This window comes from Octopus bimaculoides, chromosome Z, assembly GCF_046866305.1.
Source record: "Octopus bimaculoides isolate indiv1 chromosome Z, ASM4686630v1, whole genome shotgun sequence".
NCBI classification, from domain to species: domain Eukaryota; kingdom Metazoa; phylum Mollusca; class Cephalopoda; order Octopoda; family Octopodidae; genus Octopus; species Octopus bimaculoides.
In genome coordinates this window covers 32,679,387-32,701,848 of record NC_142944.1, presented here as the reverse complement: position 1 = coordinate 32,701,848, position 22,462 = coordinate 32,679,387, and the positions used below count along the sequence as shown (strand labels likewise).

Below are 22,462 nucleotides of genomic sequence, written 5' to 3'. Positions count from 1 at the left end.
ACATTGATTATAGATTTTAATTGATTTTTGAGAATAATCAGAAATTGCTTGTGAATAAGTAAAATAATTACATTGAACACTTATTTGTCATTTAAATTTAACAAAAAGTTATGTAAAATTGAGTCAGGTTTTAAATTGTTTGAACACATTAGGATCAGCTGTTGTATATGTTAAAACCAGAGGTGATCTGAAGTAGACTGGTGTGAAGTGTTAATGGAACTGAATGCTTAGATCCGATATATTTTTGTTATAGATTAGTTAAAAATACATTTTCCTTTTTTATGTTGGATAGATATTTTATTACTTACATTTTATATCCATTTTGTTTTTGCTTTGTTTAATGATGGAAGGCAAATTAGAAGCTTGCATCTATTATTAGATGCAATTCCATATTACTTAATTGTTAAGCTTTAATATGGTATTAAATTCTTTATAAAAAATAAAAGCTCTGTGTTCAAACCTATATTAGAAACTTATATACATTTAGTAATAGGACACATAAAGATAATGACAACACAGGGTTAAATTCAAAAGATGAGGGGTAATAGTTGATAAAATTTAAAGTATAACTGGCAATCTTTAAAACACCTACTATAATTAGTACTGTTTTTGTTGCCTCTTTCTCCCTCTGCATCTGTCTCTTTGATGTGTGTACATCAAAAGCAGTCAGCTGCTGAGGTACTTTCACAATGTCTGAATTTCATGAAAGCACTAATAATTTTAATAAACAATATACTTTCAAGTTCACATACATAATTTATACACAGGCAGTTAAAATTTACATAAGTTTAAATGTCCAGAGAAGGCTTATCATAGATGAAGTTGTGAATAGCAACTAAAAGACTTTGACAAACCTAGTTGATTGATTGACTAAACAATTTATTGAACAATTAGTTAGTTAATTAGTTTAAATAGTTAACCAGTTGACAAATAATAAAAAAAATAAAGTGAAATTAAACCCATGTGTTTATCACTGGAGTGAAGACCCTCTTGAGATGAAACAAAATAGAAATATTTCTTATTTCTTTACTGCCCACAAGGGGCTAAACATAGAAGGGACAGACAAACGGATTAAGTCGATTATATCGACTCCAGTGCGTAACTGGTACTTACTTAATTGACCCCCGAAAGGATGAAAGCCAAAGTCGACCTTGGTGGAATTTGAACTCAGAACGTAGCAGCAGACGAAATACTGCTAAGCATTTCGTCCGGCATGCTAATGCTTCTGCCAGCTCACCGCTTTAAGAAATATTTTCTTTATTCAATTCATCCTTTACTGCAATTTAACTCGGAAACTGAATATTTATCTCCTGTGTATTAGTGGTACCCATTGATTGATATTTAATTCAAACTGACACATTTGAGACAAGGATGATATAACTAGAAAGAAAATTAATTTTAGATATCGACTAGAATGAAATGTTTTATGCAAAGCAATGTATTGCAAGGCCATGCTAGAAATTAGCACAAAATTTTTACCGTTATAAACACATTTTAATATGTTTGAACTGATAGTATAATTATTTAAAATACTTTTTTATTGTATATACTATTGACAGGTTTTTATATAATTTACTAGCAGCTAAGCCCAGTTTCACCCTGTCTGTTTGGATGATGTGGCCATGATCTTTTTCGGTTAGGCATAATCTATAACAGCGTTTCTCAACCTTATCATATCGGGTCCCGTTTCAATTGAGGCCTCCAGCTGTATGAAAATTTCCTGACTTCCCCCTCCTTTTCAGAAAACAGCTTCAGGAGTTGTGAAGAATGTATTTGTACGTTGTCTGTTTCTGAGAGCTATTCTATTGGACGTCTCTCTCTAATCATTAAAACATTGATTTAATTATGAACATAGAAAGAAATTATACATTAATCCCTATTTTTGTATGCAATTGTATCCGTAAAAAATTTTATTTGCAGAGAGCAGAAATTGAAAGATATATGAAATGGACGTGTGTGTGTGTGAGCGTGTGTGCGTGCTTGCGCGTGTGTATGTGAGAGAGTGGGTGAGAAAGAGAGTTTGAGTGAAGGTGTATGCCATGATAATTGACGCCTTTTAAGGTACACACGCATACATAAAAAATGTCATCGTAGAAAATGTTTACAATAGTGGATTTATGGAAAAGATTGTTTAATTTTTGAAATGCAAATATGTGAATGAAAATTAAGATCAGACATGTACATGGTAGGTAGACATTGTAGAAATAGCAGCCAAATCTCCCTCAAAACACCCTACTGTCTTAATTCGACAATTCTGCCTATTATATAGTTTGAAAACTCCTGAAGAACAAATTTGTAGGTAGTGTGTTTGTGAGAGTTATTCTATTGGACCTCTGTCTAATCATGAAAACATTGATTTAATTATGAACATAGAAAGAAATGATATATTAATCCCTATTTTTGTAAGCAGTTGTAACCGTAAAAATTTTATTTGCAGAGAGCAAAAATTGAAAGAAGATATATGAAATAGGCGTGTGTGTGTGTGTGTGTTTCTGGTTAATTTAGCGGGAGTTTTGCAGTCAGCATGAGGTGGTTTGTGTTTATCACTCAAGTCAAATTGTTAATTTGTCTGTAATAGCAATGCCTGGACAAGTGAAAATATCTTCGTTTTTTACTCCTTCGCCTGCAGTAAAAGGAGCCAGGAGCCCTTGTCCAGTAAGCTGAGGAAACAATAAGAATATTTTAATAAGTTTTAGCTTCAGTTTACATTTTATATGTTATCAGACAGTGTTTTGATAGTTAATGTATATATGTGAGATAATAGTTTTACTTTAAGAGTTTCAGTTTTAAAGTGAAAGTGTGTGACATTAGAACAGCGAGATTTTATTGTTTCCCTTTTGACACGTAATACTACAATAGTGGAGGAGATGTGATATTGCATTGAGCTCGCACTAGGCAAGAAGTTAAAAAAATTTTTTTTGCCTAAGATACTACCTGGACCATAAGTAAGGCATGTGTAAAATTTGAATGAAATTGGTTGTGTAGTTCTCAAGTTTTAGGGATTCACACAGACAGACACACATTCTCATCTTTATATATTTTTTTTATAGGTGATGATGTCTCTTGCCAATCACCTGCAGACAACTGAAGCTGAAAAGCAGAAACTCCGAGCCCAGGTTCGACGGCTGTGCCAAGAAAATGCTTGGCTTAGAGATGAATTAGCAAATGCACAGCAGAAACTGCTTTTGAGTGAACAAAAGGTAGCAACAATAGAAGAAGAAAAGAAGCACCTAGAATTTATGAATGAAATGAAGAAATACGACACTAATGAAGCCCAGGTAGTGAGTAGCATTTGTATATGCATGTTATGCATGTTTGTATATTATTGGAACTGATTTTGTATAATGTATTCCTTCATAAATAATGTAGAATTATACCTTCATATATTCATCTAAAGTTATGTAAACTTAACTTCATTTACCTTTGATATTTTAAATATGGCTTTTGTAATGTGTAACTATATCTATCAACAAAAAAAACAAACAAACATTGATGTCTCATTATCTGTTACCTGGTGATTCTATTTAAACTTCATTTTCTTTCTTCCTATAACATATGCAGTTCAGAGAGTTTTGGTAATATACATAGTAACAATAGAGTACATCATAGTTTCAGAGGACAATGTATTGTCCTTTTGACTTTTAAGCTAATCCCTCACATTCGGTGTCCATGCTTTGCTGCCATACAGCATCACAGTTCATACACCAGTATCATACAATCTTTCTCTCATGCAGAGAAAGAATCTCCTTGTTACCAGCAGAGTTAATAGATTCTTGGACTTTCTCTACCCCGTTCTTACTGAGGCTGCTATCTGTTTGGAAGACAACACTTTCCTCTGCTTTGATTAGGTATCTTAGCTAAGAGAAACTTTAATTGCTTCTAAGGAACTCTGAACATTTGAAAGAATTTTCCATGGTTACTTTTACTGCTAAACACTCCTGCACGTGTATCCTTCTTTATCCAATTTACCTTTGATCCCATTGCATTTCTTATGCTCCGCACACATTAAATACACTGTATTGAATTCCTGTTTCTCTGTTGCCATCTGTAAAGCATCTGCACTCAACATACAGAATCCTGTCTTCTTTTCTGTTAACTAAAGCTTAAACTTTTGTTTCATTTGCCTCTCAATTCTAGGCCTTCTACATTTGAAATTTCTTCAACTGAGAACTAGTTCATCAACATACATGTTCCATAGACAGCCTGTCTTAATCTCATCTGTTATGATTGGAAATTTATAATAAACAAAAGTGTTGGGAGCAGGGTGTTTGGGAACTGAGTTCTAATTAACATTTAACAGCATACTAAATTTCTTGCTGAACTTGTTACTTACTCACACCATGCTGACATCTCTGACAAGACTTGAATGGCTTTCACTATCCATTCATCTTCGTCTACGTTTTTGAATGACCACTAGACTACAGTTGTGACACATTGTCAAAGACCTTCCCTAGGCCAGCGAATGCTAGTTACAGCCTTGCTCATGTCTAAGAACTTCTCTTGTAGTTGATGTTCAACTTCAAGTCATCTCTAATTGAGCTGACCTGTGATCAAAGGCATTCCAGCCATTTTTAGTAAGATGTAGGAAAGGAAAGGCAGTATCAGGGCATTAGTGAGAGATCCAGAATGTTATGGGCAAAGGGCAGAAAGAAAGGGAAGATGAGAGGGATCTTTCATTTAATGTCTGTTTTTCAATACTAGCATGGCTTACACATAGGGCTATTTCCAACCACATGGTTTCCAGTTCATTCCTACTATGTTGCATCTTGGGAAGGTGACTTCTGCTATAATCCCAGTAGACAGAAACAGAAAGAAGCCTGTCACAAGCACACAACACACACGTGCACACCCACCTACATAATCTCAATTCTATATTGTCTTTTACTCACTTAAGATGATAGGCATGAATTAAGGGAATTTAGATGTTTTTAACAGATTGACTGATAACATAAAGACTCCCTCATTAGTGCATTTTTCTGGCATCAGTAGTTGCTTCTTTTGACACAGATCCTAAATGCATCTCATATGTTTATCAACCAACTAACCAATCTTCATCCCATTTATTAGTGAAATAGATATGCTTGCTTTATATGAAGTGGCTATCAGTGATTGTAGTTGCTTTCCCAAGAGCATTTAATAGAAGTTGAAAGTATTATAAAGTTTAGATTATTATAAACTAGAACTGAAGTCAGCTAACAAGACTTATATCACCAAAAGCTTCTCTTTTACATTTAACTCTTTCTTTTCTTATAAAAAGACCAAACATTTTTATTGGCAACCTGGCAGAATCATTAGCATGCTAGACAAAATGTTCAAAAGCTGCCATGGTCAACTTTGCCGTTCAGCCTCTCTGAGTCAATAAAATAAGTACCAGCTGAGCACTGGGATTGATCTAATCAACTTACCCCACTCCTGAAATAGCTTACCTTGTGCCCAAATTTAAACTTGTTATTATTATTATTTATTAGAATTACTGTGCATATTATTTTTCTTTTAACAGAATGAGGAAAAAGAGAATGAACAGTCATCCCTCGATTTAGGTTTTCCTGATGATGATGATGATAGTGGTCAACCAGAAGGTATTGATAGATTTATATATATTATATTATAATTGAAGTTTTGCTTTAACACTTTGCACTTTCATTCAGTAATTTGCTCAACTGTAGTTTTTAAAGTGTTTTTGTACTTGTATACATACTGTACATATATCACCAGCAGATTGTTTAGTTATTAAAGTACTTATTTCATTTTTAGCATTTTAACATTTTAGTATTCATACATTTATTACATGGTAATGTGCATATATGCTTTTTTAGTCTGATTTAAATTTGCATTATTCCTTATTCAAAATATTAGATGACCTTAAAATATTATTGTAATAGTTTCTATCAGAGAAGTTTGGGTGTAAATGTAATTGTAGAAATTTAGATGCAAAGCAGATTTTTTTTCTTTTGTATAGTTAGGACTACATTGTCCTTTATTTTGTTTTGTTTTCAATATGGGTGTGATTTGAAGATGATTTGGCTGCTATTTCTTTCAGTACAAGATTGAGTAAGGGCACCTTTTTTAGTTTCAATAATGAAATGAAGTTTATAAAAATTTGTTTGATGCTTATGTATCTAGAAGAATAGTGTGTTTTATAGCACACACTCATAGGTATGTGACTTAGATAAAATTACTGTTTTGGTTTATACATATAGATTTTTAGGGATTTTGAATACAGATGACATTTCAGCTGCCATTGAAGGGATTCCCACCTTTGACATAGGGACTTGTTTGATAGTTCAGTATAATGTCGTATGTGCATGTCACTTAAAATATTTTAAAATTAAGTAATACTATTGTAATACAAACCCTGTGATGCTTCTCTGTTTTCAGAAAAGCCGTAGAAAATTAACTGTGTATAGTATTCTTTCATTTTGAGATTTTGTATCTTACCATTGTTATGATAAAATATAACCAGCACATTCTGTAATTGGTGATTGGTAGAGCATCCAGTTTTAGAAAACCTATCAAAAATGTAACATAACAATGAAACTTGAAGTCTGTACGCAGTACTGCATGCTAGCTGTTCTCAAAGTATAGGGTGGCTCTTTAAGTTCTCTTCCTCTCATGGAATAGTTTCTCCTCTAGTGTTGGTGACATAATAAAATTCACTTTAGGGTATGGCAACCCAAAGTGATGTAAAATAATGACAGTGATGGTGATTCTGTAAAAACAAAAAATGGTGAAATGAATGTGTCATAGAAATAAGAGTACACATCTTTCTGCAAGCAGTTAAGATATCTTTAAGACATAACCTCTTCTGCAGCTAAGTAAATTAAATCTGTTTGTGTCACATCTTAACAGCTTAGTGTTGTAGTCACAAGTTTAATCAGATCTACAATAAGGATTGATTGTTCATCTTTTCCAGATTTTGATAGGAATCAATTAAAGCTTAAATATGATGCTTAATTAAATTAATTTTCTACTTAATTTTTTTTTTCTTTTCTTTTCAGTACTTTCTCCAACTCAGCCCAATGCCATGGCTCAAGCAGCTAGTGGTGGCTATGAAATTCCAGCTCGGCTTCGTACGCTACACAACCTTGTCATACAATATGCTTCTCAAGGCCGTTATGAAGTTGCAGTGCCTCTTTGCAAGCAAGCTCTTGAAGATCTTGAGAAAAATAGTGGTCATGATCACCCTGATGTTGCCACTATGTTGAATATTTTGGCTCTCGTTTACAGGTACATAATATTCTCTGGGTTTCTTTTAAACATTTTCTTTCATGCTATATTATTTACTGCTCATAAATTTTTATAAATCAATTTAAAAAAATTGTTTAAATTATGTATCAAATTTAAAGTTTATTAAGATTTAAAAACAGTTGTTAACAAATTTTTACTTAATGTTTCATAATCAGAAATATTAAGCTACTTTTAGATTCATTCAGACTTAAGTTTTATGAATTTGGAATACTCTGTAAATTTTCAAAGACAATTTCATAATCTTTTAAAATTCTGTGATGTTGAAATTTGTATTATTACCTTTTTGTTATTGAAATTTGTAATTATCTTTTGACATTACATTTTCCTTCCCTTGCTTCCAGATTTTCTGCATCTTACACCACTTTTTTTGTACCTTCATTACTTTATTCAAAAAAAAAAATTTTTTTTTCATTTTAACATTTTTTGAGAGAATTAGTATAAAGTTTTCAAGATGTTTAAAACTTTTCCTCCTTCACCAACCTTCATGTGGTATTTACAAATTCCTTTCTGTTGATCTCTAAAATAAAAAGTATTTTAAACAAATATAGTTGAATAGAGTGCTATTTCAAGAGGCTTACAACTAATGAAGCAGTTCATTTTTTCCCTATAAATTTCTTTAATAACAGCACAGAAGAAATCAGACTTCTCTATTTCTTATCTTATCTTTATACCCTTATGTATTAAAATATAATCTATATGTTTCGGCTGTTTTAAATTTAACTTTTTTCCTTCTTTCCTTGAATTACAAAAAACCCTTTACCCAACTGCTTTACATCCAAAGCTTACCAACCCTGTATTTAGCTTTGATATAAATATATTTTTTATAAGTATTGTTTGACCCCTCTGATTCTGTTTGGTTTTTACAGGGATTTGGGATCAATAAAACTAGCCATGTCATGTCTCCATTCTTCTCTGGAAATCAGAGAGAAAGCACTTGGGAAGGATGACCCAACTGTGAGTTTTAGGAATGTAAAATTAACAATAGTTAAAATTTAACTTATTGTATCAAACATGGAAAACAATTTTTTTTGTTAAAATTTATTGCCCTTATAAAAAATTACATTTACTGTCGAGGTTATATTAGGATAGAAATATTTCCTCTTTTTTAAATATGAAATTTAACCAAATAAAAAACATATTACGCCTGTCATAATCTATATCATATATTTGTGGTTTTCATATTATCACATTTGATTAAAGGCAGTGATCTGGCAGAATTGTTAGCATGCTAGGCAAAATGCTTAGCAGCTTTTTGTCTGTCTTTACATTCTGAGTTCAAATTGTGCCTTTCAGGGTAGATAAAATAAGTTTCAGTTGAATATTGTGGTTGATGTAATCAGTTTACTCCCCTCTCCCCAAATTGCTGGTCTTGTGCCAAAATTTGAAACCAATATTATCACATTTGATCAGTTACAGTTTTAATATAATTTGATATAGTGGTTGGTTGGTTTAGTTTAGATTTTATTCATTTGAAATAATTCTTTGATTTAAGAAGTAAAATTTTACATTTCTATTTATAATTATGTATTTAATGTTGTATTTCAATTTAAGTATTTTTTTTCTTTGCTTTAGAGCCTATACATGGGTTTAACATGATACCTTCATCATGAGTTTTGTGAAAAACTTTCTTGTCTTAAGTCTGATTTCTTGACTATGAAAATATTGTGCTGTTATTGTGTAGCCCACATCAGCCCAAATTGAACAGTCTCATGTAATATTACTAATTGTTCTGAGGGTGTGATACCCTCAGATTCATAGTTCCCTATGTGCTATGCAGCCATTTAGTAAAGGACCATCCTGCACATTCTAACATGCAATGGTTCATTATACATGGTGCAATGTGAAATTGTATGTGTTCAGTGTGACACGTGTGTGTTATATATTCTCCACCATCCAAAATCTGTGTCTGCATGTCTGTAGATTTTGCTGATGGTCACAATGGAGGCGTGCAGAGTTCAACTTAGAATGTGACATCTGGTGTTTTACTCTCTTCTTAAGAAGTCTAGTAGTAAATGAGACAATAAATCTTTAGGCAGTTTAAATATCATCTTAATTTTAAGATTGCTGTATCTATATTTCTGTAGATTGAACAAATTTTAAAATTCTTTTGAAATTTAGAAAGGATTTTCCACATTTCAGTAGTTAATATTTGAATGTTAACAGCCAAATATCGTCGTCGTCATCATCATCATCATTTAATGTCCGTTTTCCATGCTGGCATGGGCTGGACGGTTTGTCTGAGGACTGGCAAGCCAGTAGGCTGCACCAGGCTCCAATCTGATCTGGTAAGGTTTCTACAGCTGGATGCCTTTCCTAACACCATTCATTCCGAGAGTGTAGTGGGTGCTTTTTATATGCCACCGGTACAGGGGCCGGTCAGGTGGCATTGGCATCAACCATATTTGGATGTTGTTTTTTACATGTCACCAGCACGGGGAGCCAATCAAGCGGCACTGGCATCGACCCATACTGGAATGGTGCTTATTATGTGCCACCAGCATGGGTGCCAGGCAGGTGATTTATTTCGTATCATTCGCAATTATTTTATTAAGTAAGCATTGAGTTTTTAGCTAGTTCTCTAAATTTTTAGTGTGTAAAAGTATAAATATTGTCTTGGCCATTGGTACTTTAAAGACAAATTAGTAGTTCAGTTACTCTGACATTTCAGTTCTAATATTAATTTCTTTACACAAAGATGTATTTGAAACATATCTCCATAGGTGCAGGAGTGGCTGTGTGGTAAGTAGTTTGCTTACCAGCCACATGGTTCCAGGTTCAGTCCCACTCCGTGGCATCTTAGGAAAGTGTCTTCTACTATAGCCTTGGGCTGACCAAAGCATTATGAGTGGATTTGATAGATGGAAACTGAAAGAAGCCTGTCGTGTGTGTGTATGTTTGTGCGTTTATATTTGTCCCCCACCACCACCATTACTTGACAACTGATGTTGGTGTTTTTATGTTCCTGTAACTTAGCAGTTTGGCAAAAGGAACTGATAGAATACGTACTAGGTTTACAAAGAATAAGTCCTGCGATCGATTTGTTCGACTAATGGCAGCAGACAAATGGCTGAAACAAATAAAAGAATCATAAGAAAACTATATCATATGGAATCTTTCTAGTATGTCATACAGTTTTGTGTATTTTTCATTTGATTTCTGTTAATATTTAGCTTATTTAACCAGTTGTTCACATTCTAAATTACACCTTAACTTAGAATTGCATATTGTGTAATTACACATTGTGTAATTGTGATGGAAGCAGGTTAAGTTGTATAAGTGCCAAAACTCTTCATTATCTTTAAATTTCAGAAACTTCATGCCAAATAAAACTTTTAGAACTTCCTTTATCAGATTGAAAGAAAGTAATCTCTATTTTGGCATTAATGACGAAATGAGATATTTACTGTTATATACATGTTCATTATCAACTCAGAATTTCAAAATATAATGCTTTCAACAGGTGTTACATACCTGAAATATTTAACCTTGCTGCAAAGTATGTTTTAAGTGTATTTTGTATACAGCATGGCTATTTCACTAATAACTTTTAGGGTGTAATTTGTGAGATTGCCCAATGAGTATTGCGATGTCTTAATGATATACTGATGCATCAAACAAAGGCATTTTGTGATATTTGCTGTGCAAGATGTGCTTTACACTAAAAGTCTTAGTTGATTGATAAAAAAAAGTACCCAATGAAGAACTATAGTTGCTGTAATTAGAACAAAAGAAAAAATAAAAGACTACAATTAGTAAAAAAATAAAAGAATATAAATATATTATGAATGTTAAATATGTCTTTGCATCTTGAACTGTTTGGTTTGCTGACCATGCTTCCTGACATTCTATTTAATTTTAGAATCCTATACAAATTATTATATGTTCATCATTTTCTTATATTCTTTGATTACATTTTATTATGATAACTCTTTCCTTTCATTCTTTCCTGAATTACACCATAATTATTTAACTAACTTACTGGTCAATTATTTGCTTAGTCATTTGGTCAGTCAATCAGTCAGCGAGATACTACAAAATCTGTTTCAACACTTCATTTTACTTAAAAAATCTGGCAAATCTAATTCAGAAACCCATGCAAACTGTTCTCTTCAAGCCAGAACACTTTTCATGTCTTGGTTTTTTTTTGGGGGGGGGGGGGGGGGGTTTGCCTTCTAAGCATAAATATTTCAACCATAGACTCAGGTGTGGCCGTGTGATAAGAAGCTTACTTAATCACATGGTTCTGGATTCAGGCCCACTGCATGGCACCTTTGGCAAGGTGTTTTCTACTATATCCTTAGGCTGATCAAAGCCTTGCGGGTGAATTTGGTAGATGGAAATTGGAAGAAGCCTGCCATATATATAGTGTCTATCCCCCACCACTACTTGACAAGTGGTGCTGGTGTGTTTAAGCCCCCATAACTTAGCAGTTCAGCAAAAGTGATCAACAGAATAAGTACCAGGCTTAAATAAGAAGTACTAGTGTGGATTCATTCAACTAGAAATTCTTCAAGGCAGTGCTCCACCATGACCACAGTCTAATGACCACAGATAGAAGATTTAAAACAAGATATTTTTCATTTATCATTATATAATATATCTTATTAATATACCAACTTTTTTAAACATACTAGACCATGAAATATGAAGAATAAATATCGTTAAATTGTTAATTATTAAAAAAAAAAAAAGCAACAAATTGTGCATTATATTTTTAACAGTTCATATAGTTTGAAGGTATTTTAAAATTTAACTCAGAGTATTATTCATTTAAGACTATTTTCAAATGCTGACAACTGGTATGTTAGTTGAATTAAAAAGAGTATATGAATTTGATAAGATCTCATTCATTCATAGTAAGATCATTGCCATTATTTGCAGTTGGTTCTTTTTCCTTATTTTTGGAAAGAAATTTCAAGACATTTCAAAACTTAGCCATCATTGAAAAGTTAATTAATGTATATTCAAATTTTAAGGCATTTGAGAATAGTTATTTTCAGGAACAACTTTTTAATGAATTGCTTCAAATTTGCCAATCTAAAGTTTCTCAGTAAATGGCAATTTTGCTGCAAAGTGTCTAGATAATAATGATTACCAAATTTTAATCAAAGAAACTCAATTGTTAATCACTTCTCCTAAGTTGTCTATTATTATTATTATTATTATTATTATTGTCATTTCACTTCTCAGAGCTCTTGATCTTACTTGCTCTGGTTGATTCTGTGAGAGCAGACAGCAACCCATTGTCAGAGGTCTTACATGGTCTCTTTCTGCAAATTATAAGCTATAGTACTTGGATGTTAACTTAACACGAAAGACAATCATTATTATTATTATTATCATTTAAGGCAGTGAGCTGGCAGAATCATAATCATGCTGGATGAAATGCATAACAGTATTTTGCCCATCACTGCGTTTTGAGCTCAAATTCTGCTGAGGTCAACTTTGCCTTTCATCCTTTTGGGGTCACTAAAATATACCAGTTGAACACTGGGGTTGTGAAGCCCGATGTAATTGACTCAACTCCCACCTCAAAAAATTGCACTTGTGGCAAAATTTGAAACCATTATTATTATCATCATCATAACATCTATGAACACTGTTGAAGTGGTAGTGTTTTTTAACCCTTTAACATTCAGATTACTCTGTCCAATGTAATGTATATTTATTGACATTCTTTTGAATTAATCATGCATTATCTTGTAGTTTTGAGATTCATGATGCGATTGTTTATTTTTACAATGGCATTGTAGAGTAGATGTGAGAGGCCAGGTAGAATATTTGGGCCTGGATGTGGCCAGTTTAAAAGCTAAATGGGTTAACTCCTACTTTTAGTAAGTTTATTTTGGAGAATAAGGCTCTGTCTAATATATATTTTTGATAATACTTCAAATAAGTTAAGCCTTTTCATTTTTGCTTGCTAAACCTAAGGGAAAAGCAGTACCCCATGACCTTTTGATGTACTTTGAGACTGGTGAGCTTAATCTTATTAATGTCATGTTTAAATAGTTGCAAGAGAGATATGAGCTAGGTAGAGATTCCAGGTGGTGGATGTTTGGGTGAGGAAGAACTGGGTATAGCGTTTAGTGCGTGACCTAGAGCATTGGACACCAGAAAGGTGATGACTATGGGAGACACAAATGGGTTGGGAGTGTCTGAGTGGAAAGATACAAGATCAGCTGTTTCCAAGGAACAGAAACCTCAATAGTTGCTAATTTATTCTCAAAATAAATATTTAATCTTATGAAATAATTAGTAATTAAATTGTCAGAAGAAAGAAAGCTTTTCATTTTACCTCTTATTTTGGTCTAATACTGTTAAATATTTTAAATACTCATGTACAGTATACAATTATATATATATTTATGGATAATGTAATGCATTCTTATTAAGAAAAACATATATTCCTTTTCTTTCTGCATATGAAAGTGTGTATATGCATACATAAAGTGTATGTGCTTGCAAGAAGTGTATATGTGCATTTTTGTTTGTATATCTGGCTATCTATGTGTTTGTATGTGGATATCTATATATGTATGTGATTGTGCATGTAGATGTACATATGGATATGTACAAATAGTTAGATAATTAATAAGTAAATATTTACTTTACAACACATATAGAACTGCATTTAGTCAATTGTAGTTTAACCTTGACAATAAGCAACTACTTATACTGATTTTTTTTTTTAAGTTCATCTCCACATTTTCCTTCATGCCCCTCCCCCCTCCTCTATCTCATGATTTATTAAAATACATTCTCTTGCATATAGATTTAACAATCAGACTGGCTCTGTGGACTGCAATTGTTTGTTTTCCAACTCAATGGAAATCCACAAAATGTTTATCAATTTTATTTCAAATTTATGAAATTTGTTTGCAGAGACCAAGGAAAATATAAGGAAGCCGCTAATCTACTGAATGATGCTTTAGGCATAAGAGAGAAAACTTTGGGACCTGATCACCCAGCTGTGAGTCAAATGTGTAGTTTGTAGCTGCTTTATGTAGTGCATGTTCACAAAAGGTAGCATTTCGTCTTTGGCCACTGCTACTACTTTTACATTCATTGACTTATCCACACTCATTTCTTTTTCTGTTATCTGTTGTATGGTATTTCTCTTAATAATTTGGCTTACTACTATCTTTTTTATCTCTGTCTTCACTCACTCACACACACTTTCTGTAACTCACTCTCTCATAGTCTCACTTACACAATGGCTTCAATATGCTTTCTCCAAATAATTTTAGCATGCTACTGAATATTATAGAACAAATTTCATGGTCAATATATCATGGGGGATAAAGAGAAAAATAATAGAAATTCTCTGTTTTTGTTGCTTTCTAAAGGGTGGAGAATGGACTGTCTTCCATGGAACTGTCGTAGATTTTAATTTATTTTACAAGGGTTGAGTGAACCTAGCTTGGTTTTGTAGTCACAATGTTGTGTAGCACTGTTTACACTAACATTGGCAAATACTCTGTGGTTTTGTTGGTGATTTGGTCACTTGGAATGGTATAGTTATAAAGAGCCATGCACAAGAGAAGAAAGGTGAGGGTATTATAGAACAAGCAAGTTTTGAACTACCTTAATTGTAACAAAATGTAGGACTTTGACACAACAGTTGGTTGCAATTTATGATGAGGTTTCTTTTGCTAGCTGCTGCTGCTTTTTGGATATGATACAATTCTGTGATGATAGAAATTAGAAGACTGAAAAGTGTTGGTATTCCCTAAACTTGTGTTGTAGAAGCGAACAGTATTATCTTGATTAATGAAATTTGCATATAATCTATATATATTATATGTAGATTATTTATATGATAATAATATTAGTACTAATAGATGACAAGCATTGGATAAAATGCTTAGTGGCAGTTCTTCAAGCTCTCTGTTTGGAGTTCAAATCTCACGAAAGTCAACCTAGCCTGAAATCCTTTTGGAGTTGATAAAAGTAAGTACCAGTCAAGTACTAAAATTGTTGTCCTTGTTCCAAAATTTGCCTTTCATTCATGAGGTCAATAAAATAAAGTACCAATCAAGTACATGAATTAATATAAAACTATGGTTATGTTTCATTTGTTAGCAAGATGATTTTAATGCCATAATAGTTACTGCAAGGGGCAATGCATCAGTTTACTCAGCCAATATAATTTAGCAAAATTACTTCTTCTGTAGATTGGAAATTATTTAGATAAATACTTCTTGGATGACTAGTGTAAATATATTAAGTTAATTTTAAATATCTTCAAATTTTGATTACTATATTTCAAGGATGAAATTTGCTTTATGTGAACATCACTTGTATTCTTACATTCTTATCAACACACAATTTTATAGCACTTATTTTGAATTAGAATAGTTAGCGTATATATTAATCCATTTACCTCATTTCATTTAAAATGTTAGGTGACATTTTAAGTTACTAGTAAGAGAGTTTTTACTTATTTATAAGAAAAGAATAATGAACATGAAGTGCATTGGAGATGGTTTAGAGAGTACTAAGAATATAAACTAAATATTGAGTATTAAATTTACTTTTTAATAGTTTGGGATTATATTTGTGGTTTTTGCAGATGTTTAGAGACTGGTGAGATCAACATGGTTGATGTTCTTCAAAAACTGAAAGTTAATGGCTGCAAGGGGGTGGGTAGAACAGGGATTGGAAGGGAATTCCAGTGATGAGTTTGGCTTTCTGGGAAGAAAAAGACAACAGAATCACCACCAGTAATATTTTAGGGTTGGTGGAGGTGCTTTTACTCACATTAATAAAATGATCTGATTTTGGTAAAAATAGTTTTCTGGAATGTATGGTTGATAAATGTTAAATGAAATTGAATTCATTTTGAGGTATCTTAGGTTTAAAATGTAGTAAATATTTTTCAAACTGTTTTGTAATGGTCTATCAGTAATAGTTTCATACAACATTTTTCAGTAGGAATATCAAAGATATCCTGCTTATACTTGCAAAACCTGATTATAACCATTTAATGTATTTAAAATTTAAGATGCTAAAATGTGACCTAAAACATGTAGTTACTCTCTGACTATTCAGGAGTATCAGTAAATGGCAAGTGAAATGTTTAGTATGTTTGCCTTCTTTCATCCTTATGGAGTTTAAATAAAATAGAAACTAGTAATACATTAGGTGCTGATTCCTTTGACTATCTCCTTCCATTTACAAGAATTTGGTTTTAAGCTTAGTCTAAAGAAAATAACTTGTCTGCTGGAATCAAAAGTAGAACTCAGGTTTCTGTATTTATGTTTTGTTTTTCTGTGTGTGTATTTTTCTTTTAAAAGCTAAACATTTTTTTTCTGTCTCGGAATTTGCTTTTAATTTATTTAAACTTGCACCAAAGCTTATGGATTATTCTTTGTTTGTGATTTTTGATTTTTATGATTTTTATAAAATATTGCTGTCTCTATATTTTATGTTGTTGAAAATAGGTGATTTCTAGTAGTGCTAGTTCTATACTTTCTGCAACAATTGAACTCTTTTTAAATAATTAATACTGCTCTGATGAGGAAGAGGAAATTTGAAAGGAAGTAACTTAATAACTTGTTCTTGGTTAATGTGACTTGTATTTCATATTTTTTTTTAGTGATCTTTAATAATAGACATTTTTTATTTGCATGTTGCCTCTTAAATATATATGTGTATGTATATACATTTATATGTATTTATATTTGGTGTGTTTATATGTTTTTCATGATATCTTCGTTTCTTTTAACCCTTTAGCATTCAAATTATTTTGTCAAATGTAATGCTTATTTATTCACATTGTTTTGAATTAATCATGCATTATCTCATAGACTTGAGATTTTGATGATGTGATTGTATATTTTTAGAATCACATTGTAGGGATAGGTGTAAGAGGCTAGATATGGCTGGTTTAAATGCTAAAGGGTTAAACAATATTTGCTTTAATAGAATCTTTTTTTTTTGCTTTCTTTTTGCTCAGTATTTAATATGCTTTTTTACTCTAGACTAAAACATACTTCTTCCATTAAACCTTGAATTACCAGTTTTTTTAAAATTCAATACCACTGTACAGTGCTTTGAATGTTTTGTATCATAGCCTCACATTCACCAATACCATGTGATTAGAATTTTGTGGATGGAAACTGAATGGAAGCTTGTTGTAGTTACATCTGTATATATATATATATATATATATATATATATATATATATATATGCTTGTGTGCGCGTTTATGTAAACAAAGATATGTTGTTTCATAAGGCATTATTGGTGTTCTGTTAAAAAGCATAACTTTGTCATTCTGCATATATAAATAGATCAAATAAAATATATATCAGGCAGTAATAAACACACACACACAGACACACATATATTTGATTAAACTATTGAAGGCTGCACTACAGAATGGCTACATACCATTCGACTGAAACTAATAAAAGAATATATGTATTTTTATCAGATACTTACACTTCTATAAATCTGTGCTTTCTTGTATAACTAAGAATCTCTCTGTTTCACACTATATACATGTACAATTAAAAACAGAGCCACATTGTTATTTATATGTAATGTTTTTCGATAATAATGTCTATATCTCTCCATACTGATCTAGTTTCACAGTGCCTACAAAATACTCTTTTTTTGGTCATCTATATGTTTTCATTGTGGAGGTGCATATACTGTAGTTAGCTTCCATTGATTACCCCATCACATCCATATCAATGTTATCATCCTCTTCCTGTAAATCATCATCATCATTTAACGTCAGCTTTCCATGCTGGCATGGGTTGGACGGTTTGACTGAGGACTGGTTAGCCATAAGACTGCACCAAGCTCCAATCTGATTTGGCAAAGTTTCTACAGCTGGATGCCCTTCCTAACGCCAACCACTCCAGGAGTGTAGTGGGTGCTTTTACGTGCCACCGGCATGAGGACCAGTCAGACGGTTCTGGCAATGACCATGCTCAAAAGGTGTTTTTTACATGACACCTGCACAGGAGCCAGTCCGGCAGCACTGGCAACAACCTCACTTGAATGTTGTTTTTCACATGCCACCGGCACGTGCCAGTAAGGCAATGCTGGCAACAATCACGCCCAAAAGGTGCTTTTTACGTGCCACCGGCATGGGAGCCAATCAGCGGCCCTGGCAACGATCATGCTTGGATGGTGCTTTTAACATTTCACTGGCACGAATGCCAATCAGGCAGTACTGTCATCGGCCGCGTCAGCAATTTTGATTTTGATTTCACTTGCCTCAATGGGTCTTCACAAGCAAAGTTTATTATCCAATGAATGAGGGGTACTCATAAGTGGGCTGGTTACACCCACTAGCATAGGCCATGGGTGATGGTCTCACTTGGCTTGTCGGGTCTTTTCAAGCACAGCATATCTCCAAAGGTCTCGGTCACTAGTCATTGCCTCAGTAAGGCCCAATGTTTAAAAGTCGTGCTTCAGCACTCATCCCAGGTGTTCCTGGGTCTACCTCTCCCACAGGTTCCCTCAACTGCTAGGGTGTGACACTTTTTCACACAGCTGTCCTCATTCATTCGCAACATATGACCATACCAGCACAGTCATCTCTCTTGCACACCACATCTGATGCTTCTTAGGTCCAACTTTTCTCTCAGGGTGATTACACTCTGTCGTGTATGCACACAGACATTACACATCCAGCGAAGCATACTGGCTTCATTCCTTGCAAGCTTATGCATGTCCTCAGCAGCCACAGCCCATGTTTCACTGCCATGTAGCATGGCTGTTCATAAGGCAGCTACACTTTCAGAATATCCACCCCTGCTACTGACTTGGTGCTCTAGGTAACGGAAGCTATGAACTACTTGTAGTTTTTCTCCCTGGAATGTGACAGAAGCTGTTCTCTTCACATTTTCAGTGTTTATAGCACCTGAGCATCTGCCAAATACAGAAACTATCTTCCCAGTTAGCCTTCCTTTGATCTGAGACTCTGTGATAATTTAATAGTAAGCCATACTTGACTTATACTTCTTCAGTCTTACATTCATTATCATATATTTCATTGCCATGTATTGGACGCTATCTTATTTTGTTCTATTCATATAACAATAAGAACTTTCATTGGATAGTTGCTCTCTCAACCTCTTCCTCAGCCACTTCTTCTACTCCCATATTTCCACTATTGCAGTATGTCCTTTGCTTAAATAAAACCTTGTCTTCTATAATTGTTTTGTAATTTTAGCTGTTCCAGTACATATTAAGTTCTATTTTGTGGTCAGTCTGTTTGTGATTCCTCTGTGCATAATTGTACTATATACTTGTGTATGTGTGTGTACCCATCTGTTATTTACAATAATAGATATGAAATGTTGGTTTCCTTCTTTACAACATATCGAGTTAAATCACATTTAACTGATTGTTAAATCTTTGCTCTGTAGTCGCACCTTATTTGCTTTGCTAGTCTTAAAGCAACCTTTCAAAATTGAAATATTTTTACAGTTCTTCAGTAAATTAGCCATTGGTTGTTTTGGTATCAAGTAGGGAATGAAGACTACAGATAGAATCATCTGTTCCTGACTTTACTTTTGAGTCGGAAAGAAAGCCATCCACGGAGAAAATGTTACACCACTGGACAAACAGGGACATGCATTTATGCATGCCCAAAATGTGTGTGCTTGTCATTTCACTTACAAGTACTGCTTAAATGTGTTGTCATTGTGTACACCAGTTAATTAGTTAACTTAAGATATTTATTTAATTACTTTTAAACATTATGATGACAGTGCTTATATACCCTGCTATGATACTATCTAACAGGTAACTGATATATAGCTCCTTTAACATCAACCTAAACTCTAATTTGGGCCTATGTTTGCTCAATTCACTAAACAGCATTGTTTCTAAGATGGGTATTATGGAGATTCTGAATCACCATCTTCTAGAATGGATGTTTACTTAGCTTCTTAAAAGCCATTGTCTAGAATGGATGTTTGCTTAGCTTCCTATACACCATTGTCTTGAATTATTGTTTATTGAACTCCTTAAACATCATTGTCTAAAATGGTTGTTTACTGAGGTCCTTAAACATTTTCTAGGATGAGTGTTTGCCTTCATCCCTAAACACTATTGTCTAGAAAGCATCTGTAACTCCATTAGCTCATAAGAACCTGTTGCATTTGCAAACGTTACAACAAAAGTGCTAATATATCCAGCTCTGACTGTGTCAAGTAAAAACATACATACATATAAGCCTCCCTCTCTCTATTGACATATATTTATATACTTATATGGATACATATTTCTTTGCACTCATACACAAACATCCATTAACACATACGTATACGCATACATCTTGACATGCTTAATACATCAACTTTTTGGGATATTTCCTTGCTGATACAATGCAATTACATATTGAAAAAGAGTGAGAGAGGATGAAATAGTAAGAAAGAGAGGAAGAGAATGTAAAAATTGTAAACAAATGTCTTTTTCTTTCTCACTGGACAGAAAAAAATAGACATACATTAAATATCACCGTATACAGTATTCCTTATGTGCTACTTATGCTAATGCCAAGATAGCATATTTACACTATAAATTTGTCATATCTGTTAAATCTATTGCAAATATGTTCCTCTCCTCTAACTTTTCCTTTCCCTCATCACTCCACCTAGAATTATCAGCCACTCTTTCTTCTTTTACCTGAGTTATAGGGGCCACTTTGGGCCCTTAATCTTGCAAATTGCAAGGCAGTTTTTACTAGTGCTGGTGCCACAAAAAATCTAACAACAAAACACTCGGTAAATTCTTTAAAGTGGTTGGTAAATGACGTATTTGTTGAAGTATGATGAACTCCTTTGTATCATCAGATCATGTCAAACTGTCCAACTCATGTCAGCATGGAAGATAAGCATGACGATGATTTTCCACTATTACCTATAATGTAATGTAATAAAATAGCATTTGTCATTGTGTACGAATCATGCATTGACAGTCAACAAACAACTCAAAATATCTGTTTAATGAGTTCAACCCATAACTTATAGCTTTTAAAAAAAATGTAGCATTTTCCAGTGTCTTTAATTTCAATCATTTCTCTTTTAATATGCATGTACATGATCTAAATCCATTATACAGAAATCTTTATAATTCACTACTGGGCTGCTGTTGCTCTGATGCAGTCAAAGTACTGCTAGCCGAATGAGTGCATTTTAGTTAAACAAATTATGACCCTGTAAATGTAATCTTGAAATTATTCCACAAAATAGTATGTCATCAAATAATAAGCCACAGCTTCTTGATATAATCCACACACCACATTATAATCAACTTTGTTTTAAATTTTACTATCACTACTATTATTTTTATAATTTGAACTTTGCACTTCCATTCTCAAACACATCTCTATTTCTTTGTAACAGTGACTAAGACCTACTTTTGCATGATGGTAATTATGCCAGCTGACTCAATGAATCTGTGTATCTAAAAAATTTATTCATTCATTCATTTTCAATAATTTCACAATAAAAATTCTTAGTTTTTTTTCTTTTACTTTGTTTAATGCGCAAAGCAGTAAATGTTTAGCATAATCATATCTAAGTTAATAGGAACAGCCAGCATAGGTAATTCTGTTGGGAAAAAATGTAAAGAATTCCTCGGATAGCAAATTTTGTATTTAATATATATACTTTTGCATGATCTCAGTTGTAATTTATCTCAGCTTTGCAGTACTGCATAGAGAAAAATTCAATTTTCTAATAAAATTTCTCGAGACACAAATAGGTCACAGTCACCTATTTTAAAGTACGTTTCTTATCAATGTATTTTTCGTTTTTATAGATTCGTTTGCAGTGCTATATATAACTATTTTAATCTTATTAACATGAAAATTTATTTATTTTAATTTTACTATCACAATTAAAAATTTTATTCATACTCACCTTTTTCAACTGACTTTTGAAAATGACAGCTTAATTAGTATGATTATATTATCAGATGTTAAATTTCAAATGATGGAAAGTTATCAATTAGCTAATTTCATTAGATATATTTAATTATTATATTTATGTTGAACAAAATATTAAAAATATTTTCAAATTTTTTAATTACTATCTTAAATTAAAATTTTACAGGTGGCTGCCACTTTAAATAATTTGGCTGTTTTATATGGTAAAAGGGGTAAGTACAAGGATGCTGAACCTCTGTGCAAGAGAGCCTTGGAAATAAGGGAGAAGGTAAGCTAAAAAACGTTTTCCTCTTTTCT

At 32.8% G+C, this 22,462-nt stretch overlaps 1 protein-coding gene across 50 annotated transcripts in view; it reads left to right on the top strand.

The window, feature by feature from the left end:
* Positions 1-22,462, top strand: part of LOC106867804 (kinesin light chain) — a 124,799-nt gene that overhangs the window by 65,310 nt on the left and 37,027 nt on the right. For 31 of the 50 annotated variants that reach the window (XM_089365157.1, XM_089365129.1, XM_089365153.1 and 28 more), the window contains 5 exons: positions 3,051-3,281; positions 5,501-5,579; positions 6,999-7,227; positions 14,131-14,218; positions 22,332-22,433. In XM_089365157.1, the coding sequence (XP_089221283.1) occupies positions 3,051-3,281; positions 5,501-5,579; positions 6,999-7,227; positions 14,131-14,218; positions 22,332-22,433 (729 nt within the window). The remainder of the gene's footprint in view (positions 1-3,050; positions 3,282-5,500; positions 5,580-6,998; positions 7,228-14,130; positions 14,219-22,331; positions 22,434-22,462) is intronic. The other 19 variants (XM_089365145.1, XM_089365135.1, XM_089365158.1 and 16 more) reach the window with 1 other exon arrangement.